At 42.0% G+C, this 25,336-nt stretch overlaps 1 protein-coding gene across 5 annotated transcripts in view; it reads right to left on the bottom strand.

Moving 5' to 3' along the window:
* The window catches only part of smarca2 (SWI/SNF related BAF chromatin remodeling complex subunit ATPase 2), a 179,628-nt gene that overhangs the window by 150,196 nt on the left and 4,096 nt on the right, over positions 1 to 25,336 (bottom strand). For all 5 annotated transcript variants that reach the window (XM_085984253.1, XM_085984274.1, XM_085984260.1 and 2 more), the window contains exons 2-3: positions 21,688 to 21,949; positions 3,134 to 3,263 (exon numbers count right to left, since the gene is read on the bottom strand). In XM_085984253.1, coding sequence (XP_085840379.1) covers positions 3,134 to 3,263; positions 21,688 to 21,915 — 358 coding nt within the window. In that variant the 5' untranslated portion in view covers positions 21,916 to 21,949. The remainder of the gene's footprint in view (positions 1 to 3,133; positions 3,264 to 21,687; positions 21,950 to 25,336) is intronic.

A 25,336-nucleotide genomic window follows, 5' to 3' on the forward strand; every position in this document is an offset into this window, starting at 1 on the left:
AGCCAGTTAGCCTGACATCAGTCGTCAGGAAAATGCAGGGATCCATTATTAAAGGAAGTGGTAACAGGGCACTTAGAAAATCATATGATTAGGCAGAGTCAACATGGTTTTATGAAAGGGAAATCGTGTTTAACAAATTTATTAGACTTTTTTGAGGATGTAGCTAGTAGGGTAGATAAAGGGGAACCAATGGATGCAGTATATTTGGATTTCCAAATGGCATTCGATAAGGAACCATATAAAAAGGTTGCTACGCAAGATAGGGCTCATGGGGTTGGGGGTAATATATTAGCATGGATAGAGGGTTGGTTAACAGACAGAAACCAGAGAGTAGGGATAAACTGGTCATTTTCAGGTTGGCCGGCTGTAATTAGTGGGGTACCGCAAGGGTCAAAGCTTGGGCCACAGTTATTTACAATCTATATTAGATGAAGGGACTTAGTGTAATGTATCCATGTTTGCTGATAATATAAAAGCTAGGTGGGAAAGTAAGCAGTGAGGAGGACAGAGCCTGAAAAGGGATATAGACAGGTTAAGTGAGTGGGCAATAAGGTGGCAGGTGGGAGTATAATGTGAGGTTATTCACTTTGGTAGGAAGAATAGGAAAACAGACATTTTATAAATGGTAAGAAACTATTAAATGCTGATGTTCAGAGAGATTTAGGTGTCCTAGTACAGGAAACAGAGGGTTAGCATGCAGGTACAGCAAGCAATTAGGAATACAAATGGCATGTTGGCCTTTATTGCAAAGGGGTTGGAGTATAAGAGTAAGGAAGTCTTGCTATAATTGTACAGGGCTTTGGTGAGACCACACCTGGAATACTGTACAGAGTTTTGATCTCATCATCTAAGGAAGGATATACTTGCCTTAGAGGCAGTGCAATGAAGGTCCACTAGATTGATTCCTGGGATGAGAGGGTTGTCCTATAAGAGATTGAGTAGATTGAGCCTATACTCTCTAGAGTTCAGAAGAATGTGAGGTGATCTCATTGAAACATACAAGATTCTATGGGGAAATGACAGGATAGATGCTGAAAGATTGTTTCCCCTGGCTGGAGAGTCCAGAACTAAGGGGCAATATCTCAGGATAAGGGGTCAGCCTTTTAAGACTGAGATTAGGAGGAATTTCTTCACTCAGGGTTGTGAATCTTTGGAATTCTCTGCCCCAAAAGGCTGTGGATGCTCTATCGTTGAGTATATTCAAGACCGAGATAGATTTATCGACTCCAGGGGAATCGAGGGATATGGGGATCGGATGGGAAAGTGGAGTCGAGGTCAAAAATCAGCCATGATCTTAAGAAATAGGAGCCTGCTCGGCTATTCAGTAGGTTAGGTTCTTATTAATGCAGAACTAGCTTCTCCAGAAATATAATTGGGATGGATCTTGCACTATATTGTAAACATGTTCAAAAGCAAGGTTGACAATTCATCAGAATATGGTATTGTAATTATAAATATTCAAACCATATTAATCCAAGTTGAAGCTATAACTGTAGCAGATCTCCTGTGGCATTTCTCTCAGCAGATTGGTGGATGTGCTACTTTACAATAATTGGGGTATTTATACCATTTGCAGCATAACATTTAGACTAACTAATTTATGGTGACTGAATAAGTCAAATTCCATTTTTATTATATGGCTTTCTGGGATTTTTGTCATTGCTTCAGGGATTGAATTCTGCAATTTTGCTTATTATTCAGAGAAAACTCCAAATAAGTGACATATTTCTTTACCACTACATATTTAAATTTTAAAGCTAAGGATCCACAGCATGATGGATGTAAGATGTACCAGCTGGAGGTAGCTACCTGGTATTTAGCAGTACTTGGGCTTTCCTGGGGTTTGGCAGAACTGGGGCTGGGACCATGGGGTCTGGCATCAATGTGAAGGGGAAACCAAACATTTGGCAGAATTGTGGGGCACAGAATGTGCTTTTAGGCTTATTCCAGTCTATCTCATTTCTCTTTCTCTCACACACAACTGTGAATTAGAATGCTTACATTTCCTAACTACCAACAGAACACAGCGGCGTATAATCAGAGGCTGTTTGCTCGAGAAGATTTCAAAATTCAATTAATTTGTTGGAAAAAGAGAGAATTCAAATTAGGATGATGAGAAAATGATGGCATCTGTCAGCTTGGGGCCTTTGCAGAAGTAAAAAATTAATAGCTTTTATTTAAGTTTAATTGAAAACTTACTCAAATTCATTATCCAGTTTGCAATCAAGTCCTTTCCAAAAACATACAAACTGAAATATGATTGTGGACAGACACAATTTGACTTGAGAAAAATGAACTGTTTATAATTCAAACATAAGTTAAATTAAAAAGTGCTGTGTGTAATCAACCAGTTATATATTAAGTGAGGCTCTGCCTTTATACAATATAAATTTTACTTGAATAAAGCTTTTGAAACATGTCCTCCAGATTTACTTCAAAGAATTTCATTAAACACTACTAATGAATCCTGTGAAATTGTACACATGCACAGTTTGGAATCAGTTAAGGAAAAGTCAAGGCTCTGGGCAAAAATATCACATCCAGGCTTTTGGGATAGGCTGAGGCCTTCAACTAAAAACTTTAATGACGATAATGTAAGACATGAAAGACAATTCAGTGGGTAAATTTCAGTTATTGTGAAATATATATTTTTATTTAAAACCTAATTTCAGTTACTGAGAGAGAAAACAGCAGACAAAAATATATTCAAGAAGATTTTGGATGATTAGATTTGAGTAATTGGTAGGTTCTCCTGAATGCTCATTTAGGACTGGTTGGTTGAGTTGGTCCTTTGTTGTTTCTCACTCGCCGCTGTCCAGACGCTTTCCCCGCTTTTGATTCACATGGTTCGTACTTCAGTTCTAATTTGTTGCCACATTATTTTGAGCCAATCAACAAAGTGTGACAGCAAAAATATAATACCAGTAGTGTGATGCCAGGACGTGTCTGCTGGATTTATTATTGATCAGTTAATGCGCCAAACATCAAGTGTCAATAGCTATCCATTGCAGCATTAAAGCAAATAACTGTCAATTAGAAAAAAATAACTGAAAATGCAAAATTAGCAAAAGATACTGGTGAAATACTGAAAGGAAAATCAACTTCAGAGTAACACAAAAACATATCAATGTACCTTGAGAATGCTGATCCATAGGACTCTGTGGTGGTCCCATTCCAGCATGAGCAGCCCTCATTCCCATGCCTTTCATCTGGCCATAATGCATTTCATCAGCCATCCCCTTGTCATGCATTGTATCTATAGGCTAAGGAGGAAAATAAGTCAAGTGAACACACATTTAGCATTTGCTTGATAAATAACTTTTACCATTTAACAATGGGAATTCATTTGCGCAGCATGGCTTCAATAAAAATTGGATTTTGGTAATATTACAATAGTATTCTCTGTAAATGTTTTAGATTGCAATTACAGCTAATTGCACAAATGGTAGTTTTCCAGAAAAGCAAGGGCCACTATTGGGTACTGTTCATAAACCTTGAAGAAGTCCTAGATACCCTATCCTAGTGTACAGTTGTATCCTATTCCTACTGCAGAATTTTATAATTGAGATCGTTACTCACCAGATTACACTAAGCCAAAGTGAAAGAAATCCAGTAATAAACTTGGGTAGTGGAAACAGGATACAAACTGGTAAGCTAATCACTAGTTAAAATTCACTCTCTGCAGAATTATTCTGCCACTCCCCATCCCCCCCCCCCTTTGACCATACCAAGATGAACAGGATGGGCAAGAAAGCAACCTTGTGTCAGATGCTAGGAGTTATGCAAGAACTCAAGGCTTCTCCTGCTCACTCGCCATCCCTTTGGGGAAGCACTGGCATGTGTCCTGCACCTTTACCTAATTACAAGGTTGAGAATGAATGCTCGTCATAGGTAATTGCAGGTACGAACCTGCATTTTACCAATCCAAAGCACTACACTCAAATACACTGTGCACAATATGATTCATGTAAAAGATTAGGGTGGGGGAGAAAACTGACTATAAAGCTGTCGAGGCATTTGAAAGACTTTACATTTGAAGTGCTTTACAGCACAGAAACATGCCAATCGGCCCAACTAGTCTGTGCTGGTGTATATACTCCATGAGATCTGGCTCATCTCAGCCTTTCAGCATATCTTTCTATTCCCTTTTCTCTCATGTAATTATCTAGTTTCATTTTGGAAACAGCTACTTAAACCACTTGTGTTTATATCGCCAAACCCCTTTAATTAAATGAGACATCACTCCCAGTAAAGATTGTCTAACACATTCAAAAATTACTTCCAGCATTGGTGGTATGCAGCCATGTGGATATTTTAACCTACTACCTTGGCGGCACACAAGCCTTCAGACTGCAGTGACAAGCTGTGTGTTAGGGCCTGTAAAAGTTTCAAAATCAATATTCACACTTGACCCTCGAGTGTCAGCTTGGTCTGACTCATCTCCAAGTCAGAATGTTGTGGGTTTATGCTCCACTCTTGGGACTCAAACACATAATCTACATTGATACTCAAGTCCAGTACTGAGGGAGTGCTGCGGTGTTGGAGGTGCCATTTTTCTGATAAGAAATTAAACCAAAGACCTGTCCACGTAAAAGATTCCACGGCACCATTTGAACAGGAGCAAAGGAGTTCTCCCGGTGCCCTGGCCAACATTTATCCTTCAATGAAAACCATGAAAATAGATTAACTGGTCATTTTCTCACTACACTCAAAATAATACATTGGCTATGAAGTGCTTTGGGATGTTGAGTATGTGAAAGGCACTACATGAATACAAGTTTGAACATAAAAGCATAAGAATTAGGAGCAGGAGTAGTCCATATGGCCCCTTCGTGGCTGCTCCACCATTCAGTAAGACCATGGCTGATCTTCGACCTAGCATTGTGGTAATGTCACTGGGCTAGTAATCCAGAGGCCTGGACTAATGATCCAGAGACGCAAGTTCAAATCCCACCACGGCAGCTGGGGAATTTAAATTCAGTTAATTAAATAATTCTGGCATTAAAAAAAAGCTAGTATCAGTAATGGCAACCATGAAACTATTGGATTGTCGTAAAAACTCATCTGGTTCACTAAAGTCCTTTAGGAAAGGAAATCTCTGGTCTGGCCTACATGTGGCTCCAGACAAACAGCAATGTGGTTGACTCTTAACTGCGCTCTGAAATGGCCTAGCAAGTCACTCAGTTGTAACAAACCGCTACGAAACAAAATAAGAAAGAAACCTCAGCACCGGCTACAGACACGGCAACAGCACAACCAGCCCAGTCAACCCTCCTCACCAACATCTGGGGACTTGTGCCAAATTGGGAAAGCTGTCTCACAGACTAGTCAAGCAACAGCCTGACAGTCATACTCACAGAATCACACCTTTCAGCCAATGTTGCGAACTCCTCCATCACCATCCCTGGGTATGTCCTGTTCCACCGGCAGCACAGACCCACCAGGGGTAGCAGCACAGTGGTATACAGTCGGGAAGGAGTGACGCTTGGAGTCCTCAACATTGACTCCGGACCCCATGAAGTCTCATGGTATCAGGTCAAGCACGGGCAAGGAAACCTCCTGCTGATTACCACCTACCGCCCTCCCGCCATATTGAACACCTACTTGGAAGAAGCACTAAAATTAGCAAGAGCACAGAATGAATGCTGGGTGGGGGACTTCAATGTCCATCACCAAGAGTGGCTCGGTAGCACCACTACTGACCGAACTGGTCGAGTCCTGAAGGACATAACTGCCAGTCTGGGCCTGCGACAGGTGGTGAGAACACCAACAATCAGGGAAAAACCTACTTGACTTCGTCCTCACCAATCTGCCTGTCGCAGATGCATCTGTCCATGAGAGTATTGGCAGCAGTGACCACCTCACAGTCATTGTGGAGACGAAGTCGTGTCTTCACATGGAGGACATCCTCCATCATGTGTGGCACTACCACTGTGCTAAATGGGATAGATTCAGAACAGATCTAGCAGCGCAAAACTGGGCATCCATGAGGCGCTGTGAGCCATCAGCAGCAGCAGAATTGCATTCCACCACAATCTGTAACCTCATGGCCTGGCATATCCCTCACTATACCATTACCATCAAGCCAGGGGACCAACCCTGGTTCAATAAGGAGTGTAGAAGAGCATGCCAGAAGCAGCAGCAGCAGGCGTAACTAAAAATGAGGTGCCAACCTGGGGAAGCTGCAAGACAGGACTACATGCATGCTAAAAAGCAGAAGCAGCATGCTATAGACAGGGCTAAGCAATCCCACAATCAACGGATCAGACCAAAGCTCTGCAGTCCTGCCACATCCTGTCGTGAACCATTAAACAACTACCGGGAGGAGGAGCCTCCATGAATATCCTCATCCTTAATGATGGTGGAGCCCAGCACGAGTGCAAAAGACAACACTGAAGCATTTGCAACCATCTTCAGCCAGAAGTGCCGAGTATATGATCCATATCGGCCTCCTCCCGAGGTCCCCACCATCACAGAAGCCAGTCTTCAGCCAGTTCGATTCACTCCACGTGCTATCAAGAAACAGCTCTGCGCATTGGATACAGCAAAGGCTGTGGGCCCTGACAACATCCCGGCCATCGTGCTGAAGACTTGCACTCCAGAACTAGCCACGCCTCTAGCCAAGCTGTTCCAGTATAGCTGCAACACTGACATCTATCCGACAATGTGGAAAACTGCCCAGGGATGTCCTGTCCACAAAAATCAGGACAAATCCAATCTGGCCAATTACCGCCCCATCAGTCTACTCTCAATCAGCAGCAAAGTGATGAAGGTGTCATCGACAGTGCTATCAAGTGGCACTTACTCACCAATAACCTGCTCACTGACCCCCAGTTTGGGTTCCGCAAGACCACTCTGCTCCAGACCTCATTACAGCTTTAGTCCAACATGGACAAAGGAGCTGAATTCCAGAGGTGAGGTGAGAGTGACTGCCCTCGACATCAAGGCAGCATTTGACCAAGTGTGGCATGAAGGAGCCCTAGTAAAACTGAAGTCAATGGGAATCGGGGGGGGGAAAACTCTCCACTGGCTGGAGTCATACCTAGTACAAAGGAAGATGGTTGTGGTGATTGAAGGTCAATCATCACAGCCCCAGGGCATCGCTGCAGGAGTTCCTCAGGGCAGTGTCCTAGGCCCAACCATCTTCAGCTGCTTCATCAATGGCCTTCCCTCCAACATAAGGGCAGATATGGGGATGTTCGCTGATGACTGCACAATGTTCAGCACCATGCACAACTCCTCAGATAATGCAGCAGTCCATGCCCACATGCAACAAGATCTGGACGACGTTCAGGCTTGGGCCGATAAGTGGCAGGTAACATTCGCGCCACAGAAGTGGCAGGCAATGACTATCTCCAACAAGCGAGAGTCTAACCACTGCCCCATGACATTCAATGGCAATATCATCGCCGAATCCCCCACCATCAACATCCTGGGGGGTCACCATTGACCAGAAACTTAACTGGACCAGCCACATAAATACTGTGGCAACAAGAGCAGGTCAAAGGCTAGGTATTCTGCAGCGAGTGTCTCACCTCCTGACTCCCCAAAGCCTTTCCACCATCTACAAGGCACAAGTAAGGAGTGTGATGGAATACTCTCCACTTGCCTGGATGAGTGTAGCTTCAACAACACAAGAAGCTCGACACCATCCAGGACAAAGCAGTCTGCTTGATTGGCACCCTATCCACCACCTTAAACATTCACTCCCTCCACCACCGGCGTATCGTGGCTGCAGTGTGTACCATCTACAAGATGCACTGCAGCAACTCGCCAAGGCTTCTTCGGCAGCACCTCCCAAACCCGCGACCTCTACCACCTAGAAGGACAAGGGCAGCAGGCACATGGGAACACCACCACCTCCAAGTTCCCCTCCAAGTCACACACCATCCTGACTTAGAAGTATATCGCCAATCCTTCATCGTCGCTGAGTCAAAATCCTGGAACTCCCTACCTAACAGTACTGTGAGAGTACCTTCATCACACGGAATGCAGCGGTTCAAGGCGGCGGCTCACCACCACCTGCTCAAGGGCAATTAGGGATGGGCAATAAATGCTGGCCATGCCAGCGACGCCCACATCCCACAAACGAATAACAAAAAACTCAATTTTCCCACCCGATCCCCATATCCCTTGATTCAAAAAATCCATCTCTCTCAGCCTTGAATATACTCAACGATTCAGCAGCCACAGCTCTCTGGAGTAGAGAATTCCAAAGATTCGCAACACTCCGAGTAAAGAAATTCCTCATCTCACCCTTATCCTGAGACTATGCCACCTGGTTCTAGACTCTGCAGCCACGGGAAACCACCTCTCAGCATCTACCCTGTCAATTCCCCTCAGTATGCATCAATGAGATCAACTCGCATTCGTCTAAACTCCAGAGAGTATAGGCTCAATCTACTGCATCTCTCCTCATAGGACAGCCCTCTCATCCCAGGGATCAATCTAATGAACCTTCGTTGCACCGCCTCTAAGGCAAGTATGTTCTCTTTCAGATAAGGAGACCAAAGCTGTGCACAGTACTCCAGGTGTGGTCTCACCAAAGCCCTGTACAATTGTAGTAAGACTTCCTTACTCTTGTACTCCAACCCCCTTGCAATAAAGGCCAACATGCAATTTGCCTTCCTAATTGCTTGCTGTACCTGCATGCTAACTTTGTGTTTCCTGTACGAGAACACCTAAATCTCTCTGAACACCAACATTTAATAATTTCAAAAATATTCAGTTTTTCTATTCTTCCTACCAAAATGAATAACCTCACATTTCCCCACATTATAATCCATCTGCCACCTTATTGCCCACTCACTTAACCTGTCTATATCTCTTTGCAGGCTCTTTGTGTCATCATCACAGCTTACGTTCCCACCTAGCTTTGTATAGTCAGCAAACTTGGGTACATTGCACTCGGTCCCTTCATCCAAGTCATTAATATAGATTGTAAATGGCTGTGGCCCAAGCACTGATCTTTGCGGCACCGCACTAGTTACAGCCGGCCAACCGGAAAATGACCCGTTTATCCCTACTCTCTGTTTTCTGTCAGTTAACCAATCCTCTATCCATGCTAATATATTACTCCCAACCCCATGAGCCCTCATCTTGCGTAGCAACCTTTTATGTGGTACCTTATCGAATGCCTTTTGGAAATCCAAATATACTACACCAGGTTATAGTCCAACAGCTTTATTTGAAATCACAAGCTTTCGGAGCGCTGCTCCTTCGTCAGGTGAAATGAAGAGATGCATATAGGCACAGCATATATAGTCAGAGAATACTGCCAGATGATTACAGGTAATTTTTCTAACTGCCCTTTATCACATCTCGGCAGAGAGATAATCACAGCAATCAAAGGTGTGAATGGTGTCCAAACAGGTCAGTCAGGAAAACATTACATCAAAGAACAAAGAGGGGGGTCACAAGGGGTCAAATGTTGCAGATGCTGGGGTCTATGAAAAACAAACAAAAAAATTTTTTTTGCTGGAAATCACAGCTGGTCCGGCCGCATCTGTGTAGAGAGAACTGTGTATTCTCTGACTATACATGCTGTGCCTATATGCATCCCTTCACCTGACGAAGGAGCAGTGCTCTGAAAGCTTGTGATTTCAAATAAAGCTGTTCGACTATAACCTGGTGTTGTGTGACTTCTTACATTAGAATTATAATAAAGAAGATTTATGGATTAGAGGAAACAGCAGCATGACCAGACAAAGTTCCATCCCACCATCAAACTCACCATGGACTACTCCTCAGAATCTGTTTCATTCTTGGACACACGAATCTCCATCAAAGACGGACACCTCAGCACTTCACTCTACCGCAAGTCCACGGACAACCTCACGATGCTCCACTTCTCCATCTTCCACCCTAACCACGTTAAAGAAGCCATCCCCTATGGACAAGCCCTGCGAATACACAGGATCTGCTCAGACGAGGAGGAACACCTACAGACGCTGAAAGACGCCCTCGTAAGAACGGGATATGACGCTCGACTCGACGATCGACAGTTCTGACGGGCCACAGCGAAAAATCGCATAGACCTCCTCAGAAGACAAACCAACAGAGTACCCTTCGTCGTCCAGTACTTCCCCAGAGCGGAGAAACTACACCATGTTCTTCGCAGCCTTCAACATGTCACCGATGACGACGAACACCTCGCTAAGGCCATCCCCACGCCTCCACTACTCGCTTTCAAACAGCCGCCTAACCTCAAACAGACCATCGTTCGCAGCAAATTACCCAGCTTTCAGGAGAACAGCGACCACGACACCACACAACCCTGCCACGGCAACCTCTGCAAGACATGCCAGATCATCAACACAGATACCATCATCACACGTGAGGACACCACCCACCAGGTACATGGTACATACTCATGTGACTCAGCCAACGTTGTCTACCTCATACGTTGCAGGAACGGTACATCGGCGAGACCATGCAGACACTGCGACAACGGATGAACGGACACCGCACAACAATCGCCAGGCAGGAGTGTTCCCTCCCAGTCGGGGAACACTTCAGCAGTCAAGGACATTCGGCCTCTGATCTTCAGGTAAGCATTCTCCAAGGCGGCCTTCGAGACACACGACAACGCAAAACCGTCAAGCAGAAACTGATAGCCAAGTTCCGCACTCATGAGGACAGCCTCAACCGGGATCTTGGGTTCATGTCACGCTACATGTAACCCCACCTGACATAGAGTCATCCAGACTCGAGTTGTCGTTGGCTTGTTCTCTACACAGATGCGGCCAGACCTGCTGCGATTTCCAGCAAAAAAATTGTTTTTATTTTTATTTTATTTTTTTAATTGTTTTTTGTTTTTCATACAGACCCCAGCATCTGCAACATTTGACCCCTTGTGACCCCCCTCTTTGTTCTTTGATGTAATGTTTTCCTGACTGACCTGTTTGGACACCATTCACACCTTTGATTGCTGTGATTATCTCTCTGCCGAGGTGTGATAAAGGGCAGTTAGAAAAATTACCTGTAATCATCTGGCAGTATTCTCTGACTATATATGCTGTGCCTATATGCATCTCTTCATTTCACCTGACGAAGGAGCAGCGCTCCAAAAGCTTGCGATTTCAAATAAAGCTGTTGGACTATAACCTGGTGTTGTGTGACTTCTTACATTTGTCCACCCCAGTCCAACATCGGCATCTCCACATCACAAATACACCTGGCAGCTATCTTTTGCCCTGCCAGTACACTTCACACCTAATCCCAGCATATTACCATCTCGTCTAGCTTCTAATCTCTTTTACTTCTTTTGGTTCTTTTATTCTTTTGTCCGATCGCAGCCCTGCCTTCGATCTAGTTCCTTTTCTCTCCAGTTTTGAAGAAGGATCAAACCCGAAACGTCAACTCAAATTTCTCTCCACGGATGTTGCCTGACCTGCTGAGTTTTTCCAGCATTTTCTGTTGTTATTTCACAAATATACTACATCCACTGGTTCCCCTTTATCTACACTGCTAGTTACATCCTCAAAAAAAGTCTAACATTAGTCAAACATGATTTCCCTTTCATAAAACCATGTTGACTCTGCCTAATCATATTATGATTTAATTGCCCTGTTACCACTTCCTTAATAATGGATTCCAGCATTTTCCCGACAACTGATGTCAAGCTAACTGGCCTGTAGATCCAGGTTTTCTCTTCCTCCTTTTTTGAATAGCGGGGTTACATTTGCTACCTTCCAATCTGTTGGGACTGTTCTAGAATCTAGGGAAGATCACAACCAATACATCCACTATCTCTGCAGTCACCTCTCTTAGAACCCTAGGATGCAGGCCAACAGGTCCAGGGGATTTGTCGGCATTTACTCCCATTAGCTTCTCAGCTAATGGGACTAAAAGCCCAGCTAATCAGCTTCTTTTGGTTCAAGAAATCAAGAGGGGGGAAAAGACACAATCAAAAATTTGGTGTAGAGAGAAGAAGCTCTTTCAAGAGAAGAAGCTTTTTCAAAGAGTACTTTAAGAACTATTATTCAGAAAGCAAGGTGTGTCATCCTCAAAAAAGCAATTTTACAGCTATCAATTGACCCAAGACATGGAGTTAGAACACCCATTTCACCCTCGGGGTGGGAAAATATCTGTATGCATGTCACAAAGATCACCAATACTAGTGTTTTAATGCAGTACAATGGTAGTGCTGTCAGGGCAATTGTGGAACCAAGAAAAATAACGACCAACAAATTTCTGTACTAACAAAGAAATATAAAGTCCAATCCCTTGCTCAGTTTGAAATTCATACACAGTATGGATATGAATTTAAAAATTAATACCATCATTGGTCCTCAACTTTCCTATTTTGAAAGACAAGATTTATTTAAATCTAGGTCACTTTTAAGAAAATGCACTTTGAAAGAAGGACTTTAAAAACAGATGATATAATATGGTCCAATTCAAAGAGAGGGAACAGTTCTGGACTTAGTTTTGGGAAATGAAGCTGGGCAGGTGGAAGGGACATCAGTGGAGAGCATTTTGCTGGTAGTGATCATAATTTAGTTAGATTTAGCGTAGTTATGGAAAAGGACAAAGTTAGACCAGGAATAAAAGTTCTCAATTGAGGAAAGGCCAGTATTACTAAGCTGAGGTGTGATTTAGCAAAAGTTGACTGGAAACAACTACTTGAAGGTAAATCAGTGTCAGAGCAATGGGAGACATTCAAAGAGGAGATAGTGAGGGTTCAGTGCAAATGTGTTCCCACAAAGAAAAAGGGTGGGACTTCCAAATCTAGAGACCCCTGGATGTCAAGGAGTACACAGGGTAAGACGAGGCAAAAAAAGGGGAAGCTTATATCAGATAGCGAGAGCTCAATACTGCAGAAAGCCTAGAGGAGTATAGAAAGTACAGGGGTGAAATTAAAAAGGAAATTAGGAAAGCAAAGAGAGGGCATGAAATAAATATTGGCAAGTAAAATCTACAAGATGCACTGCAGCAACTCGCCAAGGCTTCTTCGGCAGCACCTTCCAAACCCGCGACCTCTACCACCTAGAAGGACAAGGGCAGCCAGAGGACTGCTAATGTTGTACCGTTGTTTAAAAATGGAGTATGGGATAGATCGAGTAATTACAGGCCAGTCAGCCTAGCCGTGATGGTGGGCAAAATATTGGAAAAATTCTGAGGGACGGTATTAATCGTCATTTAGAAAGGCACAGATTAATCAAGAACAGTTAGCATGGATTTGTTAAGGGAAGGTCATGTCTGACCAACTTGATTGAATTTTTTGAGGAGGTAACAAGGAGGGTCAATGAGGATACCGCGTTTGATGTAGTGTATATGGACTTTAGCAAGGCTTTGACAAGGTCCCAAAATGCAGACTGGTCAGAAAAGTAAAAGCCCATGGGATCCCAGGGAAAGTGGCATGGTGGATCCAAAATTGGTTCAGTAACAGGAAACAAAGGGTAATAGTCGACAGGTATTTTGTGTGACTGGAAGGTTGTTTCCACTGGGGTTTCACAGGGCTCAGTATACTTGCTTTTCGTGGTATAGATTTACTGAGAAGTGTAGAGGAACAGAGGGATCTTGAAGTGCAGGTCCACAGATCCCTAAAGGTAGCAGGACAGGTAGCTAAGGTGATTAAGAAGGCATACAGGATATGTTAGCCGAGCATAGAATATAAGAGCAGGGAGGTTATGCTTGAACTGTATAAAACATGAGTTAGGCCACAACTGGAGTACTGCGTACAGTTCTGGTCACCACATTACAGCAAAGATGTGATTGCACTAGAGAGGATAAAGAGGAGATTTACAGGAATGTTGCCAGGACTGAAAATTTTTAGCTAGGAGGAAAGATTGGATAGGCTGGTGTTGTTTTCTTTGGAACAGAGGAGACGGAGAGAAGATTTAATTGAGGTGTATAAAATTATGAGGGGCCTAGATAGAGTGGATAGGAAGGACTTATTTCCCTTAGCAGAGAAGTCAATAACCAGAAGGATTAGATGAGCGTTGAGAAGAAATATTTTCACCCAGAGGGTTGTGGGGATCTGGAACACACTCCCTGAAAGGGTGGTAGAGGCAGAAACTCTCACTGCATTCAAAAAGTACTTGGATATACACGTGAAGTGTCGTAACCTACAAGGTTACAGACCAAGAGCCGGAAAGTGTGATTAGGCTGGATAGCTCTTTTTCAGCCGGCATAGACACGATGAGCCGATTGGCCTCCTTCTGTGCCCTACATTTCTATGATTCTCTGAAGTGAAGTGCAGTAATTAAAGAATTTTCACAAAAGTACATCAACTGCATATTTCAATGAACTGACAACACCAAAAGCTTCCAATTAACCTTTTCCTTTAGACACAGCCAGCCTAAACTGATCAAAGGTGTATCTCTAAGTTTAGATCAGAGTTAGAATATTTTCTGTTGTGGTCAAAGAGGTAATTGTCAAGATGTTCATTAACTTTCATTTGTGGTGAATCAAACAATTTAGGTTATTTGAGAGTATGAAAACATGGAAATGTATGGGATAAATCAAGACCTGGATCTTTGCTAGTGTCAGAGCCAAAGAAATACAAGAACTGCATTCAAAGGACACTGACTAGTGCCAACTGTATACGAGTATTGAGGTTAAGTGTTTTCCTCCTCCCTAAAGGGATATGCCTCTTCTAGTGTAAGATCTTTTCTTGGATCATTAGCTTCATTCAGTGCAGCAATCTTGAGAAACTGACAAGACATTAGTAGTATCAGTCCAGGAATTGGTGTCAAGGCAATGGATTTTGCACTGCAACCTGCACTGCAACCTGCTATATACCGAGAAACATTTCACAGCTTTTGATACAGACTCAAAGCCATTTTTAAGTATGTTCAATGGAAAATGCACTCCCATTTATGCAACCTGCATTTAAACAGCAGATTTTGCTAAACAAGGTCAATGCCAGGGTTATATAAACTTCACTACAGGGTTGTAATACCAGGATGCTGGTAGTTATATCACAGCAAGTCTAAACAGCACAGAAATCAATGTTTGTATCATCATTGGGAAGATTGATGACAGACTTCAGTTCTCTAGTTAGGGTCAGGTGCACAAAAAAGCTGAGTCCTCGTATGAGCAATTTATTGACTGCAGCTGGAGAAGGTTGTGCAAATCCTGTAAAACATCAGCGCTATTACTCTGCTCTTTCCACCTGAAGTGGACTACCTTTATAAATAAAGGGGCAAGAAATCTGTCTGCTCTCAATTATTTATCGGACATAAAATTGTGCTAAGAGCTTCTATTTATATAGTGTCTCATCACATCCCACATCAACATACACAAAAGAATTACTCTTTGAAGTGTAATCACTTATTACATAGGCAAACATGGCAGTCAATTTCCAGAGAAACTTCCCACAAAACAGAAAATGACAAATGGTCAGTTGATCCATTTTTGGTGTTAATTGAAGGAAGAATGATAGCCAGAACAGAGAGAACGCCCATGCTCCTCTTCAAAATGTGCCAGGGAATCTTCTTCAAATTGTGCCAGGGAATCTTCTTCAAATTGTGCCAGGGAATCTTTTACGCTCAACTGAGTAGGCACTTTTAACATTTCATCCAAAAGACTCCACCTCCAAAAATGCAGCACTCCCTCAGTATTCCATCTTGGGGCTTGAAACCACAAACTTGTGACTCAGAGGCAAAAGTGCAACCAATTGAGCCAAGCCAACACTGTGAGGGACTAAACTTTGAGGACTCTTTCCACTGTGAACTTAGGGAAGTCACCTTTGTTTGAGAACTTGAGAAAGAAATTGGATTTATATAGTATTTTCATGTTCTCAGGCCATTCCAAAGCACTTCACAGCCAATTAATTTTTTTTTACATGGAGTCACCGTTATGTAGGCAAACACAGCAGCAATTTGCACATAGCAAAGTCCCATAAACAACAGTGAGATAGATGGCTCGTTAATCTATTTTGGTGGAGTTGGCAGAGGGATAAATACTGACTAGGACACCAGGAGTGCTCCCCTACTATTCTTCATATAGTGCCATGGGAGCTTTTACATCCACCTAAACAGGCAGATGGGGGGACTCGTTTTAACTCTGACAGTGTAGGACTCCCTTAGTACTACAGTACTACATTATTTTCCCAAGTTCTTCAGTGAGGCTTGAACACATGACTGACTCAGGAGGAGAAAGTGCTACCACTGAGCCAAAATGACAGAGGATTTGACTGCCATAAATGGGTATTTTAGAGAACCTGGAGCAGCCATCAGGCAATAACAATATTCAAACCAGAACTCAAAAACTGGTATCATCAGCTGGAGCTAAAGATGATTCAACCAGAAAAAATACAGGCAAATCGAAGGCCAGCCAAAATTGTAAAACATACCTCGGCCTGAGTTGCAGCATTGAGAACTTTTCAGTAAAGCAAATAAAATTTAGCAAAAACACCTGGAAAATAATTTTCACCCAAAAGCCCAGACTCCTACAGGGATACAAATTCAACTACACTAAAAGCTCTCCAGTACTGCCCCAAGTCACTATTCTTCAGAAATATTTGACAGTGAGTATCATGCGATTTCTGGAGAGCACGATAGCGGAGCTTGACAGTTCTCCCCCCTACCTACTAAACATACACTTTCCAGCAGTGGTCACTAGATGGTCAGCAATGAGGACACTAGCAGATTTGCTGCTTCCATAACCCAGGTGCAAACTGCAGCACATCAGCTGCCGAGTTGAAATCAGGAATTTCAGCATAGACCTTCTGATGTGTATGCCTTAGTGCTACACTGACCTTTACCCAGTAGGCTACTGCTGAAGAGCTCGACAGAACTTTTCTAAAGTAAAAACAGACTATAAAAATTAGAGTACATAGAAGTATATATTTAAAGAAACTTGACTAGACCAAAAAACCCTCAAATGTTTCCTTTTACACAACTGGGCAGCATTTTAGAACACAAGTTTTATTACTTTTGCATTAAAAAATATTCCTTGATGTATTTTAAAGTGGTAACCTAATGCAATTTTATTAATACTGCTGAACATGGGTTGATCACAAAAAAAGCATTTTTAATCATTGCCTAGCCCACCTCCAGTGAGTAACCTGATTTTAAATAACTGAAAATGATTTTAAAGAAATTATACAGAACTATTTACTAGTGGGATTGATGTATAGTAGTCAGTTTTATAAAATTAAAATCTTTTTAAAAAGGTGCCCATTCGTGTCCTTGCACCTAAAAACATTTTTTTTTTTTTTTTAAATAAGAGCCTCCGCAAAGGGCCACAAATGAGCGCAATTAGTGGAAACTAGTGATGGTGATTAATTCGATCTGGGGGTGCGCAGAGTTTTGTGGCTGGGCTTGCTTCCAGCACAATTACATAGGAACAGCAGCAGGCCATTCAGCCCCTCGAGCCTGTTCCACCATTCAATGAGATCATGTCTGATCTCCCATCTAACTCCATATACCCCCACCTTTGGCCCATATCCCTCGATTAACTTTGATTAACAAAAGGCTATCAATCTCCGATTTAAAATTAATTGATCTAGCATCCTAGGTATAGGTATTCTGTGGTGAGTGTCTCACCTCCTGACTCCCCAAAGCCTTTCCACCATCTACAAGGCACAAGTAAGGAGTGTGATGGAATACTCTCCACTTGCCTGGATGAGTGCAGCTCCAACAGCACTCAAGAAGCTCGACACCATCCAGGACAAAGGAGCCGGCTTGATTGGCACCTCATCCTCCACCTTAAACATTCACTCCACCCACCACCAGCGTAACGTGGGTGCAGTGTGTACCATCTACAAGATGCACTGCAGCAACTCGCCAAGACTTCTTCGGCAGCACCTCCCAAACCCACGACCTCTACCACCTAGAAGGACAAGGGCAGCAAGCGCATAGGAACACCACCACCTCCAAGTTCCCCTCCAAATCACACACCATCCTGACTTGGAAGTATATTGCCGATCCTTCATTGTCGCTGGGTCAAAATTCTGGATCTCCCTCCCTAACAGCACTGTGGGAGTACCTTCACCACACTGACTGCAGCGGTTCAAGGCAGCGGCTCAACACCACCTTCTCAAGGGCAATTAGGGATGGGCAATAAATGCTGGCCTTGCCAGCGATGCCCAGATCCCATGAACAATTTTTTTTAATTGCCGTTTGCGGAAGAGTTCCAAACTTCTACCACCTTATGTATGTAGAAGTGTTTCCTAATTTCACTCCTGAAAGGTCTGGCTCTAATTTTTAGATTATGTCCCCTAGAATCCCCAACCAGTGGAAATAGTTTCTCTCTATCTACCCGATCTGTTCCCCTTAATATCCTGAAAACTTTGATCAGATCACCCCTTAACTTAAATTCTAGGGAATACAACCCTAATTTGTGTAATCTCTCCTCATGACTTAACTCTTGTAAGTCCGGATATCATTCTGATAAACCTACGCTGCCTCCCTCCAAGGCCAATGTATCCTTCCTACGGTGTGGCGCCCAGAACTGCTCACAGTACTCCAGGTGTGGTCTAACCAGGGCTTTGTACAGTTGCAGCATAACTTCTACCCGCTTGTACTCTAGTCCTCTAGATATAAAGGCCAGCATTCCATTAGCCTTTTTGATTATTTTCTGTACCTGTTCCTGATATTTTAATGATCTATGTACCTGAACCCCCAAGTCTCTTTTTAGCTTTTCACCATTTAGAAAGTACCCTGTTCTATCCTTTTTAGGTCCAAAGTGGACGACCTCACATTTGCTTACATCGAAATCCATTTGCCACAGTTTTGCCCATTCACTTAATCTATCAATATCCCCTTGTAATTTTATGCTTCCATCTACACTGCCTACAATGCTGCCTATCTTTGTGTCATCGGCAAATTTGGATATATGACTTTCTATGCCATCATCTAAGTCGTTAATAAATATTGTGAACAGTTGAGGCCCCAACACAGATCCTTGCAGGACACCACTAGTCACAACCGGCCAATTTGAGTACCTACCCATTATCCCTATTCTCTGTCTCCTGCCGCTCAGCCAATTTCCTAACAAGGTCAATAATTTGCCCTCAATTCCGTGGGCTTCTACCTTAGATAAGAGTCTCTTTTGAGGGACTTTATCAAATGCTTTCTGGAGGTACATATAATTAACATCCATAGACATTCCCCTGACACTATTTTAGTCACCTCTTCAAAAAATTCAATCAGGTTTGTCAGGCATGAACTACCTTTCACAAATCCATGCTGGCTCTCTCTGATCAACTGAAAATTTGTGATGTTCAGTCACCTTCTCCTTAATTATAAACTCTAGCAATTTCCTGACAACAGATGTTAGGCTAACTGGTCTATAATTCCCTGGTTTCCCTCTCTCACCATTCTTAAAAAGCAGAGTGACATGTGCAATTTTCCAATCTACATAGTATTTACAGCACAGAAACAGACCATTTGACTCAACAGGTTCATGCCGGTGCTTATGCTCCACACGAAATTCCTCCCACCCTTCTTTATCTAACCCTATCAACATATCCTTCCTTTCCTTTCCCCCTCATGCATTTATCTAGCTTCCCCTTAAATACATCTATTATATTCACCTCAACTACTCCTTGTGGTTCTACATTCTAACCACTCTCTGGGTAAAGAAGTTTCTCCTAATTTCCCGATTGGATTTATTAGTGACTATCTTATATTTATGGCCCCTAGTTCTGGTCTCCCCCGCAAATGGAAACATCTTCTCTACGTCTACCCCATCAAACCTTTTCATAATCTTAAACACCTCTATCAGGTCACCCCTCAGTCTTCTCTTTTCTAGAGAAAAGAGCCCCAACCTGTTCAATCTTTCCTGATAAGTATATCCTTTCAGTTCCGATATCATTCTTGTAAATCTTTGTGGTACATTTCCAGTACCTCTATATCCTTTTAATATGGAGACCAGAACTGTTCACAGTACTGCAAGTGTGGTCTAACCAAGGTTCTATACAAGTTTAACATAACTTCTCTGCTTTTCAATTCTATCCCTCCAGAAGTGAACCGCGGTGCTTTGCTTTTTTTAAAAAAAAAATTAAAATGGCTTTATAAACCTGCACTGCTACTTTTAGTGATTTGTGAATCTGTACCCCCAGATCCCTCTGCTCCGCTACACCATTTAGACACTTATTTTCTAAGGCGTATGTGGCCTCCTTATTCTTCCTACCAAAATGTACCACCTCACACTCATCTATATTGAAGTTCATTTGCTAATTACATGCCCATTCTGCAAGTCTGTTAATATTTTCCTGTATTTTGTCACAGTCCTCCTCTATATGCACACCACACCCACCACCCCAAATTTAGTGTAGTCTGCAAATTTTGAAATTGTACTGACGAAAGATCGGCCTGAAACGTCAACTTTGTTTCTCTCTCCGCAGATGCTGCCTGACCTGCTGAGCATTTCCAGCATTTTCTGTTTTTATTTGAAATTGTATTTCTGATTCCAGACTCCAAGTCATTTATCTAAATGGTGAGCAAGTGATCCCAGCACTGATCCTTGCAAACACAACTTCCCATCTTTTGCCAGTCTGAATAACTACCTTTAACCCCCACTCTCTGTTATCTGTTTTGTAGCCAGCTTGCTATCCATTCTGCCACTTGTCTCCTGACTCCATATGTTCTGACTGTAGTCATGACTACTATGCAGTGCCTTATCAAAGGCCTTTTGAAAATCCAAATACATTGCATCTACTGCATTACCCTTATCTACCCTTTCTGTTACTTCGTCAAAAAATTCAATGAGGCTGGTAGAGCATGACCTTCCCTTCTGAAATCCGTGGTGATTACTCTTTATTATATTTTCAGTTACTAGATTATTTTAATTATATCTTTGAGTAAGAATTCTATTATCTTTCCTACCACCGACGTTAAGCTAATTGGTCTATTAGTTATTGGACTTGTTCTATCGCCTTTTTTAAATATAGGAATCACATTAACTGTTTGCCTTTTTTAAATATAGGAATCACATTAACTGTCCACCACTCCTTTGGCACTAATATATAAGTTTTATCCTTTCTAAGTTTGATTAGTTTATCAATTATCTCCCCCTTTTCCATCTTAAATATCTTTATATCTTTTTTCATCTCTTCTTCTAATGTAATGTCCACCATGTTGGTCTCCCTGGTAAATACCGAGGCAAAGTAATTATTTAATATTTCTGCCATTTCGATGTCATTATCTGTGAGTTTATCATGTGTATCTCTTAGTGGCCCTTCCTGATCCTGATTTTTCTTGTGTTATTTAAGTGTCTGTAGATTTTTTTTTAAACTTGCGCAATAGATTGCGGAAATTCGATTTGTGCTGATCGTAATTTGCGCTCAAAATTTCTCTTTCGTTAGCGCTGGTTTGGCTGATTTTTGGGCAAATTGCGCTGAAAAGCCAGCACAACCTAGTGGAAATTCCAGGCCCTTATGTGAAAAAGATAGATTTCTTATACTTTAAGTGTACTGTTCAGAATACTAACATAAGTTGCATCAGTATACCTCGCCTTGCTATATTCTGGTATGCCCAGGCAACCACAACAAAATTTAAACCTAAAAGATGAAGAGTACAGCAAATGCTGGAAAACTGAAACAAAAACAATGAATTCTGGACATACACAGCAGGTCTGTCAAAATCGATAAAGAGAAAAGCCAGGTTTACATATCGAGTGCAATCCTTTGTCAGAATTGCATTGCTTAAAAATGTAATCAAATTTCATGCACTGCATGCTTTAGTACTTATTTCATAAGTAATATTTTTGATTTTCTTCAGACATCATTACCTTGTGCATCTGGTGCATGCTATCCTGCTGGTACTCACTCGGACCTTGGGGTGGTATTGAATGAGTTACATTTGACGGTCCTGGACTGGGACCCATCATACTATGGGCTGAACCTGGTGAAGGTCCTGGTCCTGGGCTCGGGCCTAGAATAGGTCCGGGAGATGGACCTGGTCCTGGAGATGGTCCAGGGTGGGGCATCCCACCAGAGGGATCTGTAGGAGTCGACATCTATGCCAGTTTTGCTTGTTATCTTGAAGAAATTCTGTCAAAAAGAAAAAACATTGGAACATAAACTCCAAGTAGTAAGAAATGTATTTTACTATAAACAATTTTCTCCTGCCCCTAAACTCGAAAATGTTTAAATGGCAAACACAATAATATTTTGAAAGAAGACATTTCATTGCATGTTTCCAATTAAGACCTAAAAGGGAATGTGCTAACACACTTGCATGATTCTTTGTGTCCCCGAAATTGTTGCATTAAGTAGTCATTGGATACCAAAAATCACGTAACCGCTGGTTTAGTCACAAGAAATCTTAATGTGAAAAATAGATGGCAAGGTGACAAAAGCAATGTTACACCTGCCATTTTGCACTAACACTATCAAATTACATTTCCTTAATGTGCCCATTTCCTTACATGGTGTAATATTCAATAGTGACTTTTTTTTTTTCCTTGTGCTAAGGTGTTATTTTTAGTGATTGAGATTTTCATAAATTCGCACAGAGTATAGAAGACAGCACAGCAGTTTACATACATTATGCATACCAACATCTGTGCTTTCACGCTAGACTACCCACAATTTCAGATTTTGAAAAACAAAAAAAAACACTGCGCTGGCAAAATACTTTATGCACAAGACATCAGGGCTGTCATGTCAGAAACTGTTTTTCTATGGCAAGCTCTGAAGCAGATCTAGAAATTATCTTTATCTACTGTATTCCTGATTACTGTCAGAGCCCCAAGGCCCTTACTTATTGATGCTACCCAAGAAATTTGCTGTATTGTAAATTTGATTAACTGTACTCCACAGAAAGAGGACAACCAATAAACAAAAATAAAAAGGAGTCAGCAGAATAAAGCTAAGGACTGATGCAGATTTTAACATTATTTGCAGTACTACAGAACATATTTTCTATAGCCTCCTCAGGCTTGACAGGGTAGATGCAGGGAGGATGTTTCCCCTGGCTGGGGAGTCTAGAACCAGGTGTCACAATCTCAGAATAAGGGGTCAGCCATTTAGGACTGAGATGAGGAGAAATGTCTTCACTCAGAGGGTGGTGAATCTTTGGAATTCTCTATTCAGATGGCTGTGGAGGCTCAGTCGTTGAGTATAGTCAAGACAGAGATCGATAGATTTTTGAATATTAAGGGAATCAAGGGATATGAGGATAGTGGAGTTGAGATCAAAGATCAGCCATGGTTTTATTGAATGGCGGAGCAGGTTTGAGGGGCCTAATGCTCCTATTTCTTATGTTCTTATTACAGCACCCTGGCAATTGGATTGTTTAGAGAGGTTGCATCATTTTTGCTGGTTCCAGTCTGCAGCCAACAATTAATAAGTGGCAAATATTTAGCAAAATCTCTATTAAACAGAGTAAACAGAGAACGCGTTCTGCTAGTATCAGGTGGTTTCTATTCGGTCATTTTACTCAAGGCCTGAAACTAACAGCTGCCAATCAGCAAATATCAATTTGTCTGGACCGTCAGTTGAATTCCTGACCTTCAGGGGTGAGGAAAAAAAAAGAGAAAAAATACAGCAGCGGGCTTCCAGTCAAAACTTTAACAATTCACAGCCTAACTTCACATCCATCAAAAACCAAGATAAGAGGAACGAAGGATTCCTTTCCTTAACATAAAAGGGTCATTAATGAAAATAGCTTAGGCAGTCCTAATTAACTTCGCAAAACATGAATTGACAAATCAATAATCTCACAAGGTGGAAGTGAAAGGTTACACTGGTGCACAGTTGATTGGTCTGCAAGGTTTAGGTACATCATCTATAAACCTTAGGAGATCAAACTTGTGCCGCACATGACCCGAGATTATCTGCTGCTGTCACCAAATGCCAAGTTCAAAATGGCCCAATTTAACACTTCTATCTTTTTACGCATCAGCCATTAGTACCATTCTTACTCTTTCAAAGAAAAATTAACAGAATATATTAAATTAAAGTAAGCCTTACAAGCACCAGGAAAACAAATTACATGCGTCAAGGAACAGGTAAAACAAATTGCTTCCATCTCTTTCTTCACTCTGTAGCTCCACTGACAGGATGGCTACTCCCTGCAGTGTAAGAAATTGATGTGCCAGTTTACTTTTCTCCCTCAGGGTCCTCTAATCCCCATCCCTACACTATGGCTTTGAGTGGCAGTCACTTGTGTGTCTCAAATCCATAGCCACAACTGTGCAAAGCAACTGTCTTAACTGCCTGTTAGGATATTCCAGGCAATTCAGACATAGCAGAATTCATCAGCAATTTATCAAAGAAAAATACTTCCATCAGTTTCTTTGCTAATGAAGGAAGCCTTGGATTCCCACCTTCATAGAATTAGTTTTCTTAAAAATTGGACTTCACAAACTTCCACTTCATTTTCTACTTTTGATGAAGAACAAAGAACTTGCATTTATATAGTGCCTTACACATCGTATGGTAATCCCAAAGTGTTTACAGCCAATGAATTACTTTTGAAGTGTAATCACTGTTGTTTTATAGGCAAACGCAGCCAATTTGCATACAAAGTCCAACAAACAATGAAATGAATGACCAATTAATTTGTTTTTGGTAGTGTTGAGGCATAAATGTTGGACAGGACACTGGGAGTGCTCCCCTGCTCTAAATATTAACACTGGCATCCATCTGAGGAGGTAAACAAGGCATTAGTTTAACGTCTCATCCAAAAGATGTCATCTCTGTATTCCCTCAATACTACATTAAAATGCCAAGTTAGATTATGTGCTCAAATCCTGGAATGGGGCTTGAACCCATGATCTTCTGACTCAGAAACAAGTGGACTACCACAAAGCCAAGACTAACACTTAAGTGAAAGGAGTAAATACTTTAAATGCTACACATTTTGAATATACTAGTAACAAGCTAATGAGTGGTTTGATAATAGTGATCACTAACATTGCAGTTCAAAACAACAGCAATAATTTGCATTTTCATAGCACCAGAAAAATCCTCAGAGGCGTGAGGAAAAGATGCCAAGTCAAAGGAGGCATTAGCAGAAGTGACCAAAACTTGGTCAAAAAGCTAGATTTTCAGGAAGGGCTGAAAAGGGGAGATGGAAAGAGAGAATTCCAGAGAGCAGGACCTACACAGCTGGAGAATGTTGAGGCAATAGGTATGAGAGAGGCCATGGAATGAATTAAAGACAAGGACAAGCATTTTAGATTTAAGTCATTGAGAAACTGGAGCCAATATAGGTCAGCAAGGCGAAGTAATGAGCAAGTGGAAGTGGAATAGGATATATGCAACAGAGCTTTGGAAGAGCTTGACTTTATGGAGGATGAATGTTGGGAGACCGACAAGGAAAACATTGGAGTAATCAACACTGGAGATGACAAAGGCTCCAGTGGCAGATGAGCTGATGTAGGAACAGAGGCTGGCAATGTTAAGATATCAAAGTAGGCATCCTTTGTGATA

Source organism: Somniosus microcephalus, chromosome 1, assembly GCF_052327205.1.
Source record: "Somniosus microcephalus isolate GS21.2 chromosome 1, FLI_Smic_1.0, whole genome shotgun sequence".
Lineage (NCBI taxonomy): Eukaryota > Metazoa > Chordata > Chondrichthyes > Squaliformes > Somniosidae > Somniosus > Somniosus microcephalus.